The sequence below is a fragment of the Gobio gobio genome (assembly GCF_949357685.1).
Source record: "Gobio gobio genome assembly, chromosome: 21".
In the NCBI taxonomy this organism is placed as follows: domain Eukaryota; kingdom Metazoa; phylum Chordata; class Actinopteri; order Cypriniformes; family Gobionidae; genus Gobio; species Gobio gobio.
The window spans coordinates 14,809,160-14,829,544 of record NC_137117.1 but is presented as its reverse complement, the minus strand read 5'-3'; the positions used below and the strand labels follow the sequence as shown (position 1 = coordinate 14,829,544).

The 20,385-nt window shown below is 36.2% G+C and overlaps 2 protein-coding genes across 2 annotated transcripts; one reads left to right on the top strand and one right to left on the bottom strand.

The window, feature by feature from the left end:
• Positions 1-3,489: 3,489 nt before the first annotated feature.
• On the top strand, positions 3,490-4,604 carry irx7 (iroquois homeobox 7; the record flags this gene model as incomplete). Its single annotated transcript, XM_079802114.1, has 2 exons — positions 3,490-3,696; positions 3,873-4,604. The coding sequence occupies 2 exons, from the start codon at positions 3,490-3,492 to the stop codon at positions 4,602-4,604; spliced, it is 939 nt and encodes a 312-aa protein (XP_079658240.1).
• A 2,166-nt stretch (positions 4,605-6,770) lies between these two features.
• On the bottom strand, positions 6,771-18,795 carry cd40 (CD40 molecule, TNF receptor superfamily member 5). The gene is made up of 9 exons (XM_079803678.1): positions 18,622-18,795; positions 17,826-17,907; positions 15,834-15,956; positions 15,448-15,600; positions 15,092-15,182; positions 14,491-14,549; positions 10,635-10,733; positions 8,715-8,734; positions 6,771-8,579 (listed from the first exon to the last, which is right to left on the bottom strand). The coding sequence occupies exons 1-9, from the start codon at positions 18,652-18,654 to the stop codon at positions 8,343-8,345; spliced, it is 897 nt and encodes a 298-aa protein (XP_079659804.1). The 5' UTR covers positions 18,655-18,795; the 3' UTR covers positions 6,771-8,342.
• Between the last annotated feature and the right edge of the window lie 1,590 nt (positions 18,796-20,385).

Here is a 20,385-nt window from a genome sequence, read left to right as displayed (position 1 = left end):
TGTGTGTGTGTGTGTGTGTGTGTGTGTGTGTGTGTGTGTGTGTGTGTGTGTGTGTGTGTGTGTGTGTGTGTGTGTGTGTGTGTGTGTGTGAGTGTGGATTAATCACATCTAATGTAAGTGCTTGCAAAAATATAATATGTGTGTGTTTGTATACGTGAATGTGGGTATGTGTGTGTGTGTGTGTGTGTGTGTGTGTGTATATATATATATATATATATATATATATATATATATATATAATACACACACAAATGAATTAATCACGTCTAACGTAAAAATATATATATATGTTTGTATACGTGTATGTATGTATGTATATTTATATTTATATATATACACACACACACACACACACAAATCAATCACATCTGTCAAATCGTTTAATCGCATCTAACAAAAGCTTGTAAAAAATATGCGCGCGCACACACACATACACATATATATATATATATATATATATATATATATATATATATATATATATATATATATATATATATATTAGGGCTGTCAAAAGATTAATCGTGATTAATCGCATCCAAAAGAAAAGTTTGTGTTTACATAATATATGTGTGTGTACTCTGTTAATTATTATTTATATATAAATACACACACATTCATGTATATATTTAAGAAATATTTGCATGTATATACATTTATATAATCTATAATATAAATAAATGTGTTATATATATATATATATATATATATATATATATATATATATATATATATATATATATATATATATATATATATATATATATATATATATATATATATATATATATATATATATATATATATATATATATATATATAATAATATTTTTTTCTTAAATATATACATGCTTGTGTGTGTATTTATACTTAAATAATAATTAACAGAGTACACACACATATATTATGTAAACACAAACTTTTATTTTTTGATGTGATTAATCACGATTAATCTTTTGACAGCCCTAATATATATATATAACCTTAAAGTTTGTAAAAAAAAAAAAAATATATATATATATATATATGTATACACACACACACACACACACACACACACACATACTGTAAATACTTTTTTTTTTACTTTTTCTTTTACCATTTAATTATGACCTATGAAATTATCTTTTCAGTACACCCACATATTCAATGATGTTATGGAGGATTCAAGCTGACCTTGAAGGTTCTGGAAACACTAAACTGGTAAGTACTAGGCCCTTTTTCCTCTGATCATGCAGTTGTTGATTTGTATTGATAAACCTGGTTGATCTGTTTGGTTAACCACAACACAAACCACAAGGATTTTGAATCCTGGCTCCGATAGAGTGAAACAAAATTGAATTCGGCTCTCAGGAGAAATCTGTGCTCATGACGATCTTGATGTGGGGAAGAACTGGAAAAGCTCATCTCTTATCTGAAGTATGTTGGACTACTATCTCACACTTTTCTCCTCTCCGCAAATGACTGACATCCCCTGAGCAAACAGTCTTAACTGGACCTGTCAGAACATGAGTACACCTGTATTGTGTGCGAGAAGAGAGGAAAGAGAGGAGAAAGCCGAGTGTGTGAGGAACACAATAATCACAGCCCTGAGCTGCTTATCTCCAGAGATGCAGCATAAGCTTTGCTCTTTGCACTCCGTTTTGACCATTGTGCTAGTTGAGTAAATTTGCTCTTGGCCCAAGGGGATCTGAGCCCCACCCTGCTTCCAAACTCTCTCTCTCTGTCAGTTTTTATCTGTCTGTCTGTCAGCCCTTGAAATGTCTCACACCTTCACAAAACCTTAATAAACATTTCAGAATAAAAGGTGATGAACCTTTGGAAAAGATCAAGGTATAAACAGGTGAAATAATAAAGCATAAAACGCAATGAGAAATGACTCGACTTAATGTCAAAGTTTTAGGAAACAATGCATGCCATCCTTCGCACTGTTTACTAGATAACAGATTAAAGAGCAAGTTTCAACAACAAAAACTTGTATTTCCAATGTCAGAGACCCTGCACCCCCTGCTATCGGGTTGTTTGCTGTGCTTTTCTTTCCAGGGCATTGGTATGTATGTTTAGGAATTCTAATCTTATCTGAGTATCTCCCTACATTAACATCTGTTATGCTGCAATTACCATATACATTAGTCGACACCTGTTTCACTTAAACCTATTTAATTACGACAATTGTACTGGTTTGTTGTGGCCAAAAACAAAGTCATCCCCTTTTAAAAGAGGTTTGATGTTCGGTCACAATAAAGCCAAATAATTCATAGTCCAGGTTCATTTGGATCAGAAAGAAAAAAAATAATTTGCAACCGTGCGGAAATAATTTAAATGCAGTTCATTAGAGAAAAAAAAACCGCTTATTTGATTCATAAAATCGGCGGGTTTGACGGACTTTATTTTTTACGTCTAACAACGGTGTGTAAAAGTTAGGCTATTTATTGCAAAATTCTAAAGGATTCGGCTATAGCCTAATATTTTAATAACTTAACAACTTTTTAGTAATGCTCATTTACAAATTTAAATATCAAAAATAGCCTACATAGCAGCCTATATTTTTACCAAAGAGCCCATTATAGTCAAAATAAGATCAAACTTAGGCCTATAGTAAAAAAAAAAAAGGCACGCGCAACACGTGTTAAATAGCCTACATGCATTTTTAAACTTAGTCTACATCAGATTTAATGTCAAATCAAAGCCACTAAAGTTTTCAAACCGGTGTTAATTAGTTAAAACCGCTAAATGTATTTTCGTACCTTTTTAAAGGCTTTAGACACACATTGCACCGTGTTGCTAATCAAATTCTGATAATGGCTCGTCATGTTGTGTCTTGTATCGGTTTGCTCAGACAAAAAGATGAAACAGTCCCAGCAAGATGGAGAAAAAAGTTTATTCTGAGCCGTTAATGTGCGACATTTGAAGGTATTCCGAATGGCCTTAGTATCACTTTTTTAAGTTTTCCCCCCGGCTATGTAAACAAGATTAAATAGCCTAAACATGTAGGCTATAATCAAAATATATTACATATAAAATGTGTTTTTTTTATATATATATGTTTAATTAATAGCCTATATAATTTAAGCCTACTATTGTAATAAGGAACTTTTAAAAACTTTATCAATTATACAATCATTTAAAACTGGCGGATTTTCTACATGTAGCCTATATTCGATGGATTTATACTTATAGCCTAGGCTATATGAAAATATTTCAGGTCCTATACAAGAGCAATGCGAATTTCAAATGGAGCCCTACTATTTTCCACTCTTCAGTACGGATAAGCGTGAGATAAGCATCATGAGTTTAAAGACTTTTAGAGGCCGTTAAAAGGAACAACCGAAATTCTCCTTTGAAGGGATTTACTCCCAGAGAGAAATCCTTCGGATCACAGCTGTCAATCAACTGCCCTGGCGCCGCCCACTGATGCGGCTCCGCCTATAAAGAGCGCCCGTGAGCTCGGGGGAGTGTCATTCAAACACCAGAGCTCAGGGAGTAAGGATGCCTGCTTCACCAACGGGGTTTGGAAACTTCTTCATGGACAGGAACATCAACATGCCCGCTGGATATCAATTATTGGGCTGCCCACCTGGAATGCAACAGCCACCGCCACATCTTGTGGGCATGGCTGGGGTGCCCTTACCTTTCTCAGGAATACCGGGGTACAGCTTCATCCCTTATCCTCATCCGGGACACATTGCACACATTGTAAGTATTGTGAGTTCTTCTCATATTGCATTACAATTCAATGCAGAAAAAAGTTTTTTTTTGTATGTATTAAAAAAGTGAAATAGGTATAATAACTTTATAGACTATGTATTAATGTCTTTATTGTATTGCAAAATTGTTCATACTCTAAAACCGAAACTCTTGCTTACTTCCAGAGCAATTCCTATGACCTCAAGGCTGCATTACCGTATCACCAAGCTCTCCTCGCACGCGGAGGACCCTATTACACTCCGTATCGTCCCATGCCAGCTGATGACCCGAGTCGGGTCACCAAGGTGGCCACCCGGGAGAGCACCAGCGCTTTGAAGGCCTGGCTCAGCGAGCACCTGAAAAACCCTTATCCCACCAAAGGCGAGAAGATCATGCTTGCCATCGTCACCAAGATGAGCCTCACGCAGGTGTCGACATGGTTCGCCAACGCCCGGCGCCGCCTGAAGAAGGAGAACCGGGTCAGCTGGGCATCCAAAGGAAAGTCCGATGAGGAGGATGAGGAAGAGGAGGGTGAGAGCGAAGAGGAGGGGTCCTTGAGGAAAGGCACGGAGGATGAAGATGAGATCGATCCTCAAACGGTTGATGAAGAGGAGGAGGAGGAGGATGTCACGGTGGAGGACCGTTTAGCGGAAGGACTTGATCAGCCCAAGGAAAGTGACAAGTCTGACACATCGTGTGAGACCAAAAGAGAGGTGTGTAAGCAAAACGTCGATGTCCAGAAACCTAAAATCTGGTCTCTCGCGGAAACAGCGACCTCCGATATTGTCAAGAAACCCAGCGATTTGAAACACCTTCAAAGTCCAGACTTTGGGAAATGGTGGGCTGGATGGCCTTCAAGGGACTCCTACTCACCTGTGAACCTTTCCACACACGACCTTCTCAAACAAAGTCAATGAAACTGTTCATCCAAAACACCCTAGACTGATTTTTTGCACTTTGAAACCATTGGGAACGTTTTGTTGTGGAAGTCTGCAAACAAGATTTAATCTGCGTGGTTTAAAACCAAAGGATGTGTAAATATTGTACATTTATTTTGTTTAAATTATAAATGCATTTACCTGCTGACTTATTTTTGCTAAAATAAAACGTTGAAAAATCGAAAAGTTTTGGTCATGGTCAATGTTAATGATCTGAGGGGTTGTTACAATGGGAAATTATTTCAAATGCGAAATTCTGCTTTTAGTTAGCTGAAATTCCATATTTTGCTTTTAGTTTTAGTTACTGAAGCATATACTTCCAGCTGTAATAATTTCTGAAAGTGAGACCCATATCTGAATCAATAAACCGCGAAAAAAAAACCTGTCGATTTTCAGTGAGCTGACTATAACTCGAATATTGTTCGTAGCCGCGAAAATGTAAGAAAATAGCGACCATTATTTATCAAACATTTGCCTTTATTAAATGTAATACAGAATTATTTTTTATAAAACTGCTATAACAGCAATGGGATAAAATCCATCGTTTTTTGAATCGGTAAACCATTTTGTATGCATTACAATTGGATTAAACAAATCTTGCTGTTCGCTGTTTGACAACGCGGCTCATCCAATCAGAATTTAGACTGGGAATTTAGAACTATTTTGTTGTTTTACTATTTTATAGTCACACATTTATCCATCACCACTCTCTAAAACCTTTAAAAGAAAGTCCACGCAATCGAACTTTATATGATAATTGCTGTCGTTTAAGAGGAATTCTCAGATTTTGGAGGCAGATCAAGACGCGTTCAAAGCGTTTCACTTCAAGGCTGGTTTTAGGCTTCGTGTTATCAGTGAGGACACTACTATTAAGGGATTTGCATATCTAGCTCTGATCTGTTAAAACAATTCAAAGCGGCGCGGATTAAGGACATGAATTGTTCCGTCTTAAAGGGTGATAATTAAGATTATTCTCCTGTTTAGTCACGACTTGACAAACGAAAAGTGCCAGAGGCTTCTACCTTATAGGCTACCCTCATTTGGTGCTCAAAGGATAGGATCAAACCTGACTTATGAGAAAAATAAATAGTATTCTTTCTGACCTATGATTCTGACACAATAAGTCAAGTGATTTAAAAGAATATAATGGAGCAATATAGAATACAAAAATAATACAATTAACATTTTATCATTAACATTTCCTGTGCATATTTCACCAACTGGTATCAGAAAATGATCAAATAATAGAATCTCAAATAAATAAACTGATCCGTCAAGGGATGAGGCAACAACAAAAAAAAAAATCTTGCATCCTTTTGGTTTCTTTTATAAATCTCTGACACAAACACACCAATAGGATTAGGCCGTAGGACAATATTCTGTTTTTGTGGCCTCCCCTCTGCAGAGGGAATGATAAAAGGAAAACTCTTCCTTGCCAATCACTATGGCCTCCATGTAAATTCAAAGGCCTGTGGTCTGTTAATCCAAGGATAATGAGAAAGCCCCTGGGTACAAAAAAAAGGAGCACCTCCCAGCCACCCCCCAAGCACATATTCACAGCTAACACACACTGGGCACAACAATCTCCTCCATGCCCCCTTTTCAGTGGCCCAAATGATGTGTAATCCCAGTCTAAACATGACAGGCAAAAGGCTGTGATATTGAGATAAGGATTGAGGTGTTGAACAATGGTGTGAGATACAATGCCTAAATCGGCCATCAATGTGTCGCACAAGGGCCTCCTGATCCCAGCATATGGTCATATGCTTTGGATATACAGCCTTATTTATAGTTCAACAAGCTGTTTGTTTACATATATACAAAAATATGATCTTTAAGAGAATGTGTCATGTCAATACATCATTCCATTACAATTGTACTTTTTCTTAAAAAAATAACAAAGATAAAAGAATGAAAGAAATTAAGTGTTGGATTAAGAAAATATTGCATTGTGATTTTACCGCGAGCCATTTTATCCCGAAACACCACAGACATGGAAATGGCAACCTCTTGTGGACAGTCAGAGTATCCCACAATGCATCTCTTTGCAGTCAGTTTCACACCATAACATTTGTCGATAGTTTTTCTGTGGACATTTCACACCTCATAAGTAGCGAGCGAGTAAATGTCTTGCAGTGGTAGATGGGTTATTTATAAAGAATCAGGAATGCTTTAATATGTACAGAGGGTTTTATTTCACAAATGAAATTGTAACTCACCCATAAATCCGACACTTGGGTTACAAAATCAAATGCAATAAAAACGATTCACAAATTGTAATGTACAATGGAAATATTTACATTACACAGCACCACAGCTATCCCAACATTTAACAGTCTGTCTAACAGCAAATAAATGAGTACAAAGCCAAAACATTGAAAATAAATATTATACATGATATTGTGAACATAATTATTATACTCACGTTTTTGTATAACACTACACTGTAAAGCTTTCCTGTAGCTCAAACAGTAGAGCGTGGCGCTAGCAACGCCAAGGTCATGGGTTCGATTCCCAGGGAAAGCAAGAACTGACAAGATGTAAAATGATAAAAATGTCTGCCAAATGCATAAAAATGTAAATGTAAAAAAAAAGAAAAAAAGTTGCTGCCATACCTTTTTTTTTTAGTACAATAAACCGGGATTCTATTGCAAATTAAATTAAATTAAACTGACTTAAAATAATGAGTTAAATCTTGTATAACTTATCAGAATAAGTTAAGCAATGTCCAACTTATTTGTATGAGTTAAAGCAATGTAAAATAATTTGCAGTCATTTTTTAACAGTGTATATTCTATCCCAGCTAACCCTTCCAAGAAAGTTTTCCTGACGTTCTGATTAAGTGTTGAAAATGTTACTTCCGAACATTCTGTGAATGTTTAAAACGTAACTTTTCGTTAGTTTACAAGCATTCTGTAAAACGTTCGAAGTGTGCAATACTTCATCAGGGTTGCCAGGTTGTCACACCAAAACCCGCCCAATTGCTACACAAAACTAGCCCAAAACAAGCCCAATCTCGTTTCAGGGGTGGTTCCCCGGTAAAACTGGAATTCCCGGGGCTAACTATCACATAATTGGGGTCGCTTCAACCCACGGACATGAAAAACAACCCGCGGCAACAGTGTTAAAGTAGCCCAATTCATCCCCGTCAACACTGTCCTACATATAAAGTACCATTCTTAAAAACCAAAGCATTGGGATGCGTTAGCTTTCTTCTGTCTTCTTGCATCACATTGGTGTTGTTGTGATGATTTTTCTGATCAAACTATATCTGACTTGAGGGAAAATCTCCTTAGGAGCTTTCATAGTGCTTCGCCACTTTTCTTCCTCGTGTGTGCTAGCACAACAATAAGCCACCACTACAATCCATCACTGTTTTCATTTTGTTGTTTGAATCTAAATAGTTTTGATTGCCTTCTATTTTTAACTTGTATTTATTATGTTCGTGGATTATGAGTTCACAGCAGCATTTCATAACTACCACATGACACAGCAAACACTCTCAGCCGCATTGAGTAGTATCTGTACGTTTAAAAACACAAAGCTCATGCTAAGGAGTTACTGTTTCAGTCATGAAAAAAACACGTATGATTGTGTAAGACATGCTGTTTTGGGGACATTTAGAGTAAAGCAGTACTTTATAATGTAATGCTCTATACGTTGATGGTTGTAACACGATGGGAGCACAGATTTCTGTATTTTGTACAAGACTTTGCTCTATGAATATGAATTTGATTCAGTACATGAAATGATATGTTCCTTGCCCTGCTCTTGATCGACAACATTTCCATTTTCTGTCATGTTACTTGGCGTGGGGCTCTGAGGTATGCTGTGGTCAACATCCTCCTCAGGGTGTTGCAATGGTTGAAATGGCCGGTCTGCTCTCTCAACATCTGCATCTTGTGGCTTCTTTATCATATTTAAGATCTTTACATTTGGGTTCACTATGGGCAGCTAAAAAACAAAAGAACCATTATCATTAATCTCCACACATTACTTTTCTTTTTATTTAAGGGTGATGCACCTCGGAAGAGCTGTGCATGACTGCATTATGTTGTATATGATTAAATAGTAAACCCAGATATTTACCTCTTTCCATCCATTATTTCCTAGAGGAAAGTAAAAACGGCAATTATTGATAATTGTTTTTGTTTTATGAAAGATATAATGAGCACTTGATCACATAGAAATTGTAATATGAAAGCCTATAGAGCGCAACAGTCGGGGTTCCGGAAGTAAAAACTCATTTTCTCCACAGGGAAATAGATTTTTTTAACGATAACTTATAAACTTTTAAGCCAAGCCTTACTGTGAGCTACGAGGGTGCTAATTGATAGTATTTGCTTCTGTTGAAGCTGTTAGCCAAATTATTTCAACTTATTTTTAAAATAATTGTTTAACAGCAGAATTTGCCATGAAAAACTACACTACCCATGATTCTGTGCAGAAAATTCCACCAATCATCTTTAGCTCCGCCCACTGCATCACAGCAAATTAGGTAATCGAGTCGGTTTCTCAATGCTCTCAGAATACTGGAATGTTTGTATATATAATCATATTATGCAAAATTCATCTCGCAATTCTTTTTTTCTCAGAATTGCGAGTTATAGTCAGAATTGCAAGTTATAAAGTCAAAAGTGCGTGATATAAAGTCAGAATTGTGAGATATAAAGTCAGAATTGCGACTAATAGTCAGAATTATGAGATATAAAGTCAGAATTGCGAGTTATAGTCAGAATTGCGAGATATAAAGTCAGAATGGCAAGATATAAAGTCAGAATTGCGAGTTATAAAGTCAGAATTGTGAGATATAAAGTCAGAATTGCGAGTTAGTCAGAACTGCGAGATATAAAGTCAGAATTGCGAGTTATAGTCAGAATTGCGTGATATGAAGTCAGAATTGCGAGTTATAAAGTCAGAATTATGAGTTATAAAGTCAGAATTGCGAGACATAAAGTCAGAATTGCGAGTTATAAAGTCAGAATTGCGAGTTATAGTCAGAATTGCGTGATATAAAGTCAGAATTGCGAGTTATAAAGTCAGAATTGCGTGATATAAAGTCAGAATTGTGAGTTATAAAGTCAGAATTGCGAGTTATAAAGTCAGAATTATGAGTTATAAAGTCAGAATTGCGAGTTATAGTCAGAATTGCGTGATATAAAGTCAGAATTGCGAGTTATAAAGTCAGAATTGCGAGTTATAGTCAGAATTGCGTGATATAAAGTCAGAATTGCGAGTTATAGACAGAATTGCGTGATATAAAGTCAGAATTGCGAGTTATAAAGTCAGAATTGCGAGTTATAGTCAGAATTGCGTGATATAAAGTCAGAATTGCGAGTTATAGTCAGAATTGCGTGATATGAAGTCAGAATTGCGAGTTATAGTCAGAATTGCGAGTTATAAAGTCAGAATTATGAGTTATAAAGTCAGAATTGCGAGATATAAAGTCAGAACTGCGAGATATAAAGTCAGAATTGTGAGTTATAAAGTCAGAATTGCGAGTTATAGTCAGAATTGCGAGATATAAAGTCAGAATTGCGAGTTATAAAGTCAGAATTGCGAGATATAAAGTCAGAATTGCGAGTTATAAAGTCAGAATTGCGAGTTATAAAGTCAGAATTGCGAGATATAAAGTCAGAATATAATACAGAATATTATGACTTAATATATAATCCAAATTCAGAAATGTGAGAGATAAACTCACAATTCTGACTTTTTTTCTCGCAATTGCGAGTTTATATCGTAATTCTGAGAAAAAAAAAGTCAGAATTGCAAGATGCAACCTTTTTTATTTTTGATTCTGTGGCAGAAACAAGTTTTCATAGTTCATGGCACATAACGCTTTAATAAAGGACTTTATGGAAATCCTTATGGGAGAAATGAATGGAAAAAATACTTCCAGAACCAATGGAGCTTAAAAAGTGGGCAGGCACTGTTGCACTCTATTGTTTACTACTATGTGGTATTATAGAAACATTTGGTAGATCATTTGTAGGTTGCAGTACTTACTTTTCTTCAAGAGAAAAAACCCAACTAAAACTATGATGGCTATAAACACAAGTACTGCAACTCCCACGCCAGTGAAAACTCTGTGATTGGGTGTACCCACTGAAATGTGAAAAACAAAACACACACAACAAACTGAGAAGACGATCTTCCTCATGCCTAATATTCAGGTGGATGTAATCAAAACATTACTACTGACAGTATTGCAAAACATTTCGTGTGTATTGAAAACGATGCTAACACTTCACAGCAGTGCCGGCCCTATCTAATAAGTGATATAAGCGATTGCATAGGGCCCCCGTGGCCACCAGGGGGCCCCACGCCAGGTGTTAAGACCAGGGCCGTGCACAGACATTTTGAGGGGCAGTGGCCCAAACCAAAAAAGGGGCACTGGGGTGGGGTGGCATTGGGGGTGAGGATTGGGTGCTTGTCCATACAAATTATCCATCTTACTCTTACTAGTCAGTCAAAACAGTTTTGATCTAATTTTGTGTCTATCAAAAACAGTGATATATGACATTGTATTATGTTGAATTTCAAAGTTTTTGTGTCTATTTGTTAATGAAGGATTTGTGGACATGTTGTTAATGATGGCTTTGTGGAGCAAATGTTATAGCTTTTATTTTGAAGAAAAAAAAAGATCAAATTAGACACTTGGGGTAAGATGACCCAGCCATATTTGGCACAGAAGGCCCCAAGTGGCATGTTGTTACTAGTGCTATTGTTTTTAAATGTAGCCTAATACTTATTGTAATTAACGGGGCTATTATTTAATATTTTCATGAATTAGATGTACATTTTAGGCATCTTCACTTTCATTAAAACCTATAGGTTAATTGAGTGATTTCTATTATGACAAAATCTATTGTCTACCTATGTTTTTTTTTTTTTATTATGACATATCTTCAATTAAAATATGGGCAATTAAATTAAGTAAATATTGATATGCTTGTACATAAGTCAAAAAAAAATTCCCTTTCAGATGATTATCTTTTACTGGGATTGAGATTTTTCTGTTATCAGTTATTCAATTATTCTACTAAATTGTCCAAATAAAATTAAGTAGAATATTTTTAGTATTTTACATTATGACACGGAAGATATAGCCTAAATAGTAATAAGAATTATATCAAAAGTAATTTATACATTCTGTAACAGTTTATGGGTTGTTATATGAAATTAGGCCTATATATATATTCTACAAAGTGTGCCATCAACAGCAAAGTTGGTGTTATTTATATTAGATCAGATCGGGTACAAAAACTTGATTAGACAAGAATTATAATTTTCTTTCAAGAACGTGTATTTTGTACAAGTTGTTAGCACTATTAGAAGATCAGGAGCAAAATAATACCAACAGAAATACAAAAACAAACTACCAAATTACTAATTCCGCGGATTGTAATGCATAGGCCTACTGTTAATGTGTCAACATTCTGGAACTGTCAGATTTCCAGATTTCCGCGCACAGACTCTGAGTGACGCCGGGGAACAAGTGGGAAAACACGGGAGCGGATTCGCAGAATTGGTGGATCTTTAGCGGAGGGAAAACAGAACACTTTTAGCGGTGATGGGTAGTGACCATAGACTGCGAGAGGGGCACCTCATTTAAGACAGTAGTATGTGGTAATACGTTTGATAAAGTTTGCTTGTGACAGTCGTGTGCGTTGATGTTTGAAAATTAAGAGGCGGCGACACTATCAATCTGTTGCAGAGATAAGAGTGTTACATTTTAAAAAGATACTGTTAAAATGGCGGTTGCTGCATCATGTCTTATTGGTTTAATTCAGCATTCACGAGCGCTTTCAAGACGATGAGCCACGGTATCAGTGTAGTGCATGGCATTGTTATCATGTATGCGTAAATAATTCTAGATACCTTAATATCCAAATTGTTTTAGAATGCATATTAGCTTCTTTTCCATCTACCAGTGCAATTCAAGAATACTGTGTGTTTGCTGCGTGTAAATTCAATCTAGTTTTTGCATTGATCATCTGTACAAGCAGCCGACGGGCTGAATAAAAATGCAAGTTCACACTCTGGCAGGAGGTGGCGCTTATGGAACAGCAGAATACGTGGTCGCCATGGTTACCCCTGTACACATTCCTGTTTCTACTCGTAACGGAGAGGAAAAGAAGGCAAACAGTTACGTTTTCAAACAGCCATTCAGATTTTTGTATTCGCTTTAGTGTTTATCAAACAACTCCAAATATTTAAATAGGTCTACTTAAATACTTTTTTTAAACGTGTTTTTACCAGTGTTGGGCACGTTACTTTAAAAAAGTAATTAGTTATAGTTACTTCTTAAAAATAGTAACTGAGTTACATCATTATAAAAGTAACTAATTACCAGGGAAAGTAACTACTGTTACTTTTTTTTTCTTCAAATGTTCAAATATGTAACACTATTAGTGGACACTAAATAGAATAAATTATTATTATAAAACATTGTACATTAATGTACACTATTGTAATGTTGCTGTGGGACAATATGAGAGACACCTATCAAATTCAATACATTATTGTAAATATTATCAGTAGACCTACTTTAGTGTAAATATTGTGTGAATATTATCAGTACTGTACTACTCCTTTGGTAGTGGAGCTCACGTTATCACCTGTTCAGTTTGTGGTGGCATGTGATGATGTGAGACGCTTCATTAGATTAGAATTACTTGCCACCGGCGTGGAGAGACTCTTTCTTCCTGGGCATAAGTTGCACGTTACAATAAACAATCTTACCTTTCACCTCAACGAGGGAAAAGTAGCGCTTTTACTTCCAGTTTGCGAAAGCTACCTTTGAAGTCGTTGGACTTGCCATCGCTCTGACTCCTCCTGGTCATTGGTGTGTGTGACTCATAGACCGGTGTGACTTTGCATATGTGTGTGCGTGTGTCATAGGTTTGTGTTTCAACCTCAACCTTCTCTCCCACCCACAAATCATCATCAGTTAAGTGTACCACAAACACGCATGGCATGCACGCCTGCACACACACACACCAACCAACCAGAGAGAAAAAAAACGTTGCAGATCCGACTGACAGAGAGCCTGAAAACCGCTTCAGTGAGCTCAATTATAGTAACGCCGCATTTTATTCTCAGTAACGCTAACGTCGTTGTAATGGGAGAAACAGTAATTCGTTTGATTACTCGTTACTGAAAAAAATTATTCCATTAGTAACGCCGTTATTCCCATCACTGTTTTTTACACTTATGAAGTTATTTTCATTTGAATCTGGACTAAAACATGCCAGCTCAGAACAGTAGCCTACTTATTCTCTGTTATTATAATTATTATTAATAGGCGATACTATTCTCTATTGTAATTTTAATATTGGCAGGTGTTTTTACTTTATTAAAGCATTAACTCACTAAATGTTGACACATTTATCTAAAAAGTGTTAAAATCTTCAACATTTTTTAAAGTTTGCATAAGTAAAGATATCTTCATATTATATCTTGAAAGATAAATATATTAAGTAAGACAATTTGGTCAAACTTTACAATAAGGAGTCAGTGTAGGAAGTATACGTTGGAATGGGTTAGGGGTGATGAGGTGAAACTGTAGGTAGTGGAGGCCCCTTTTGGAAATCTGCTTAGGGCCCCCAAAATGCTAGGGCCGGCTCTGCTTCACAGTCTTGTTTCAAATAAGCATGAGTGATCACACAAACTTAGCCATTCAGGAACTGGACTCCACCCACACAACTCTAGTTTCACTACTGTACTTTCAACACCCACGTTAAGTCTTTTAAGAGCTAACAAATCAACAATAGTTTCAGTTCTGTTTACTATTTAAAATTTATAGCGATTTTGGACAAAGAATGCATGGGATTAATAAGGAATATCACGTTTTACTCACAACAGGCCTGGTCTGAGGTTGAACTGCCAGGAGTGTTTGGATCATATCCATGGCCACATCTAGACACAGGAAAAAAGGAAACTTTAAACAGTATATAAAACAATTTCTAAACTTTTTTTATGATTAAAAAAAAGCTAATAAGTAATAAACCAAAAATTATAAACATTCGAAAATTTGGATTTGGAAATGTTTTTGAAAGAAGTCTCTTAAGCTGCATTTGTTTGATCAAAAATGCAGTGAAGACAGTAATATTATGAAAATTATTTTCTATTTTAATGCATTTTAAGATGTAATTTATTCCTTTGAAACATTCCTCCAGTCTTCAGTGTCACATGATCCTTCAGAAATCATTCTAATTTGCTGATTTACTGCTCAAAAAACATTTTTTATTATTATTAATGTTGAAAATGTTGTGTTTCTACATATTTATGTGAATATATATATTATATTCTTTCCAGGATTCTTTGATGAATGGAAAGTGCTTTTATTTGAAATAGAAATCGTTTGTAACATTATAAATATATTATAAATAATATACTGTATATGTAACATTGTTATCCTTGCTGAATAAGGGACATAAAATCAGAACGATTTTTCATACTTTGTCCATTCCTTGCAAGTGTCGGCTGAATCTTCAGTGGAGAACGTTCCATGGTCACATGGTATACACACAGTATCACTGACCGGTGAACCTGTGCAAATACAGGGAGACGAGGGGCAAAGATTAAACATCGCCAGAGGTGTAAACCTATAACCTTTCATTCAACCACTAGGCTACACCAGTCCAAACTGATTCTGCAAGTGTCTTTAGGCAAACAAGATGAGTACAATGATTACAAAATCTCAAAATCTAGTCTAAGGGATGTGGCATATTATTATTCTGGAGGTGCAGTTCAGGACAGACTCAACATAAACCAGAGGATGTATATATGCTATATACATACTGACAGCACAAACCTTTTTCGGCGACTCTCTCTCCTGGCTTGCAAACTGTGTGTTCCATACAAGTGATGCAGTCATCATCTTTTGTACAGTAGCGTCCAGGCTCACACACACATTTGCTTAGACTGGTTGTACTGGGTTTATCTTGTTGTGGCTGGAAATGTGAATCTGATTTAAACAGAAAAGCAAGAGAAGAGATTACATTTACATTTATCCATTTGGCACATTCATTTATCCATGATTTTATCGTGAATATTAATAGTTTTTAAAAACAATTTACAACTGATATTAACAGATAAAAAAATAATTAATATGAATAGATAAAGTCTTGAAGCCAAGAGTAAATATTGTATTTATTAACAGCTTTTCCCCTTAATATTTCAGCAGTAATAGATACTCACTGGGGTCACAGTAGGGCTGGCGTTCACATTTGGTTTGGGTTGTGTATCCGCTCTGATACTCTCCATTTTGACAGTCCTGACAGCGTGGGTCCTCGCAGTTGTCGTCCACCAACATCCTCTTACCTGTGACACACTCACAGTAACTACCTGCTTTGATTAAACTAAGAGATTCTTATAAGAAAAGAGGAATAAGATTAAAGGGGTACTTCAGCGCTGGGAAGATGAATGTGTATTTAAAAGGGGTCATTTATGTGGCAGAAATGTGAAAGTATTTTTGAATTTGGTGCCTTCTAGACTGAGAAAAGACAGAAAATGTATTTTTGTCTCATGTGGATGAAAGACAACAACTCCCAGAATGCACTTGCTTCGCTGCCCAACGAGGCCACTCCCAAAGCCACGGCCACCGGTTATCACTTGCCCACCGTGGCACCGCCCCCACCGTTGTTTTGATATTCATAGTAATAAAATAATTTTGTTCAGTTAGAGAACAGACACTACAATTAAAAACTGAACGTGTCTTTTCAATAAAGTGTGAGTGAGCGAAAGTCACGGCACAAACGCAGCAGGAGTCAGATTTCATTCATCACGAGAGCGAAGAATGGAGTCTGCAGTCTGGCGCGTTTTCAGTTCATGCCTATGGAAGCTTAACTTTCATAGGAATTCATTGAAAAGTTGAATCACTCGCTTTGCTCCGCACCGCTCTGTTATGAATGCCGGAGCCGAGCGGCTGTACGCATTTACATTCTGTGAGTGAGATCCCACCCCTGTGGGTGGGTTGATAACATGTGGAAGTAGCTCCTTCTACTGGCTGTAGTTTTAGCCTCTGGCCAAAAAATCCTCAGATGACGCGAAATGACGATATTTGCATCATTGGAGGATTTTTTCCAGAAATAAAATGCATAATTCTCTCGTCTCAGGGGGACAATGAGGGGGGGAAAGTATGATCATTTGAATATACTACCGGGATTTTACTGATACAAAGCTTAATGCTAAATCACTGAAGTAACCCTTTAAGTGAAACATGGTAGTACTGATGGGTTTATTTTTAAGGGAACATGTGAAACAATATTAAAGGGTTAGTTCATCCAAAAAATGAAAATTACCCCATGATGTACTCCCCCTCAAGTCATCCTAGGTGTATATGACATTCTTCTTTCAGACTAATACAATCAGAGTTATAATAAAAATGTCCTGGTTAATCCAAGCATTATAATGTAAATGGGAGCCCAAAATTGGAAGCCCAAAAAAGTGCATTCATCCATTATAAAAGTAATCCACACGGCTCCAGGAGGTTAATAAAGGCCTTCTGAAGTAAATCGATGGGTTTGTGTAAGAAAAATATCTAGCTTCCGTAGCTTCTGCCTTCTGTATTCAACAAAGAAAGTGTAATGCCTCTCGCAGTTCAAAACGCTTACGCTACGTTGTGTCAGTTTTTTCTGTAAGTTGAATACGAAATGCGTTCAGTCTGAAGCTAGATATTTTACTTTATAATGTGTTAAATATGGATATTTTTCTTACACAAACCCATCAGTTCACTTCAGATGGCCTTTATTAACCCCCCGGAGTACTTTAATAATGGATGGCTACGCTTTTTTGGGCTTCAAATTTTGGGCAACCCATTCACTGCCATTATAAAGATTGGACATTTTTAATATAACTCCGATTGTATTCGTCTGAAAGAAGAATGTTATATACACCTAGGATGGCTTAAGGGTTAGTAAATCATGGGGTAATTTTCATTATTTGGTGAATTATCCCTTTAAAATAGTTAAGAGCAGTTAAGGGGTTGACTTAAGTTGAATGTGATGATAAGCCGTCTTATTTTTTTCAAGTTAGCTAAACTTTTTTTAGTGGCCTTGACAAGAAGTTCAAAAGGTTACCTGTTACTCATTAGATGAATAATTTTCGATTTTACAGTGTGGTGATACTTCCTCTAGACAATGCAAATGTATTTACTGTAGCGCCCCACCGAATTACAGTATGTCCACATACCTGGTCCACACTTTTTGCAGCATTTGCCATTCTTCAGATACTGTGTTTCTTCACAGCATGACACAAGGGACAACAGTGTGACCTGTCAAAGAGAAAGACATTAGAGGAACATTATGAACAATATTGTTTTGGATTACAAAACCAGTCATGTGATGTTTGTTCACGTCAGCGCCCATGAAGAGGCGGCCACGCCTGGACGAATAAAACACCGATTCTAATCATATTAGTCCTCAAGATTTCATTTTGAATGCATATAACAGATTAATAAGCAAATGTAAGTAAAAAATCTGTTTTATCATACAATTCGTTATTAATAAACAACCCTATTTCACATGTTTTTGAGCTAGTTAAGTTAAGGTTGCATGGAAAATTTTCGGACTCCCGGACAAAGGGTCTCTAAAACTGAAACGACGAAATATGGAAAGTCCCTGAGAATCCCACCTTGAGTGACAGTTTGATCACGGAAGACTGCAACCTTATGCTTGAATCAAATAACTTTAATAAAACAACACACAATGCAAATGTTTACATATGTCATTTAGATACAGAGACGCGTTAAACATGTATAACGTTACTTCTCTAATGTTATTGCGCATTCAAATCGAAAGTGAAAGTAACCTGAAACAGACGAGTCATTCTTTCAGCAACAAATCTAGGCATTCTAAATGCTGCACATGAAAAATAATAACAGTAGCCTATTGATGACAATGAATATTACCAATCTAAATAACAGACATTAACATTTACGCGCAGTTATCATGCACGCGCAAAGCGCTAAGTAGCCTACATCACTTACCACTAGCAAACAAAGAACGAACACTGCCCTCATGATGGAAATATCTGCTGAAATGGATCCTTGTAACCGGTTGTTAATGCCTCACGAACGACACTGAACTGTCTCTTCTGTTCTGCAGCTCTTCAACTAATGATTCACCGGCGCGAGAGGGGATTTCTTCCCGCAGACACGCCCACATGTGCATGTGACTATTTCCCTTTCCCCATGCCATTCCAAGAAGTGAGAGTACAAAATCTAAAGTCGTCTTAAAGCTATTGATAGACTAATTCATGGTGAAATTGGTAATTACCCTTATTGTATTATTGAAAAAATATGAAACATTGAAAGAGTAATTTATTATTTCAATAAAAAACTAAACCAACAAAAAAAGACAGGCTATTATAACAATGAAATGGTTTATCTCATTTCTAACTTGTAACTCAAGACAGAACTTCCCAGTTTGACTCTCACTTCCCCCACAGACAAACAAACACTATTATCCAGTCACGTCACCAGTGATGCTTGCACATTACGTGGAAGGGACATGTATTTATTTATTTTCACCTCATCATATTCATAAGCAAAATATCAAATCATTAAGAATAGTTTAACTATGATTTACTGAATTACATTATGTGACTACCGGTAATAGCTACAGAAAAAAGACCTTCCATTGTATTTTATGCTATACAAAGGTGAAATAGAAAACAATACAATAGAAATTCATTTGCGTAGGATGTAATCAGTTAGTGTTGTCCAGACTACTGTCAGAGCAGCAACCTTATGTCATTTTAGCAAGCTGTGATTTTTTTTCTCCCCCTCACCAAAACTTTGAGGGTTAATGTACTTGTGAACATACAGATAAATTAAAGTATAAATAACATTTTATTTTTGTGTATGTGTGAAATACAGTATAAATAATATTCAAGTATGATGTTTGCATTTCATTGCAATTTCATTATTTGAAATGAAGCTGAATAACACACATATATATACATATAAAGCTAGTTCACGAATATTAATAAATACTAAAATATGATTTAATAATAATTATGGATATACACCGATCGGGCATAACATGTGACATTATGACAGGTGAAGTGAAGAAAATAACACTTTTAGTGGGTGGGATATATTAGGCAGCAAGTGAACATTTTGTCCTCAAAGTTGATGTGTTAGAACAGTGGTCGGGAACCTATGGCTCGCGAGCCACACCTGGCTCTTTGACAAAAATAATGTGGCTCATCTCTCACCCTGTAAATGATCGATAAAAAAAATTAGACACATCAACAGAGATCCGCTCTCTGCAGAAAAAAAGCAGCCAATTACAATTCCCTTGTTGTACAGCCAACCGAAGTTAATGAAACGTATGATAATAACTAATATTCAAGTTGTACCGGCCGCGCACGTTCAGTGCTGTTAGCGAGTGTCGCGCGACAGCAAACAATAACCACTTGCGTTTCTGTGGTAACAGCTTCTGCTCTGGGATTCAAGCAGCTGTGGCTTGTTTAAGGTAACCGAAAACCATTTTTAGAACAGCAGCGAAAATATAAAAGTAGGCTATACAAACTTTAATATATCCTTTTATTGAAACTGGTGGTCTGTTGTGGAAAGAGACATTTCGAAACATTTCACCCGCGGGTACTTTCGCTTTTGCCGCAGAGACCCTTGTGATAAATAAATGTGTATTTATGATAATCCACGCAGATTTCAGTTGACGAAAATGAATGATAAAAGCGTGATAAGTCACGAAAGACAATTGAATTACTGACAGGATGTTGTGCA

Bases quoted from the DNA above. Each gene is read 5' to 3' on its own strand.
- cd40 (XM_079803678.1), bottom strand. From the start codon at position 18,654: ATGAGGGCAGTGTTCGTTCTTTGTTTGCTAGTG. The intron at 17,908-18,621 runs GTAAGTGATGTA...TCTCTTTGACAG, and splicing joins TCGTTCTTTGTTTGCTAGTG to GTCACACTGTTGTCCCTTGT. The intron at 8,735-10,634 runs GTAAGTACTGCA...ACTTTCCTCTAG, and splicing joins GTTTTTTCTCTTGAAGAAAA to GAAATAATGGATGGAAAGAG.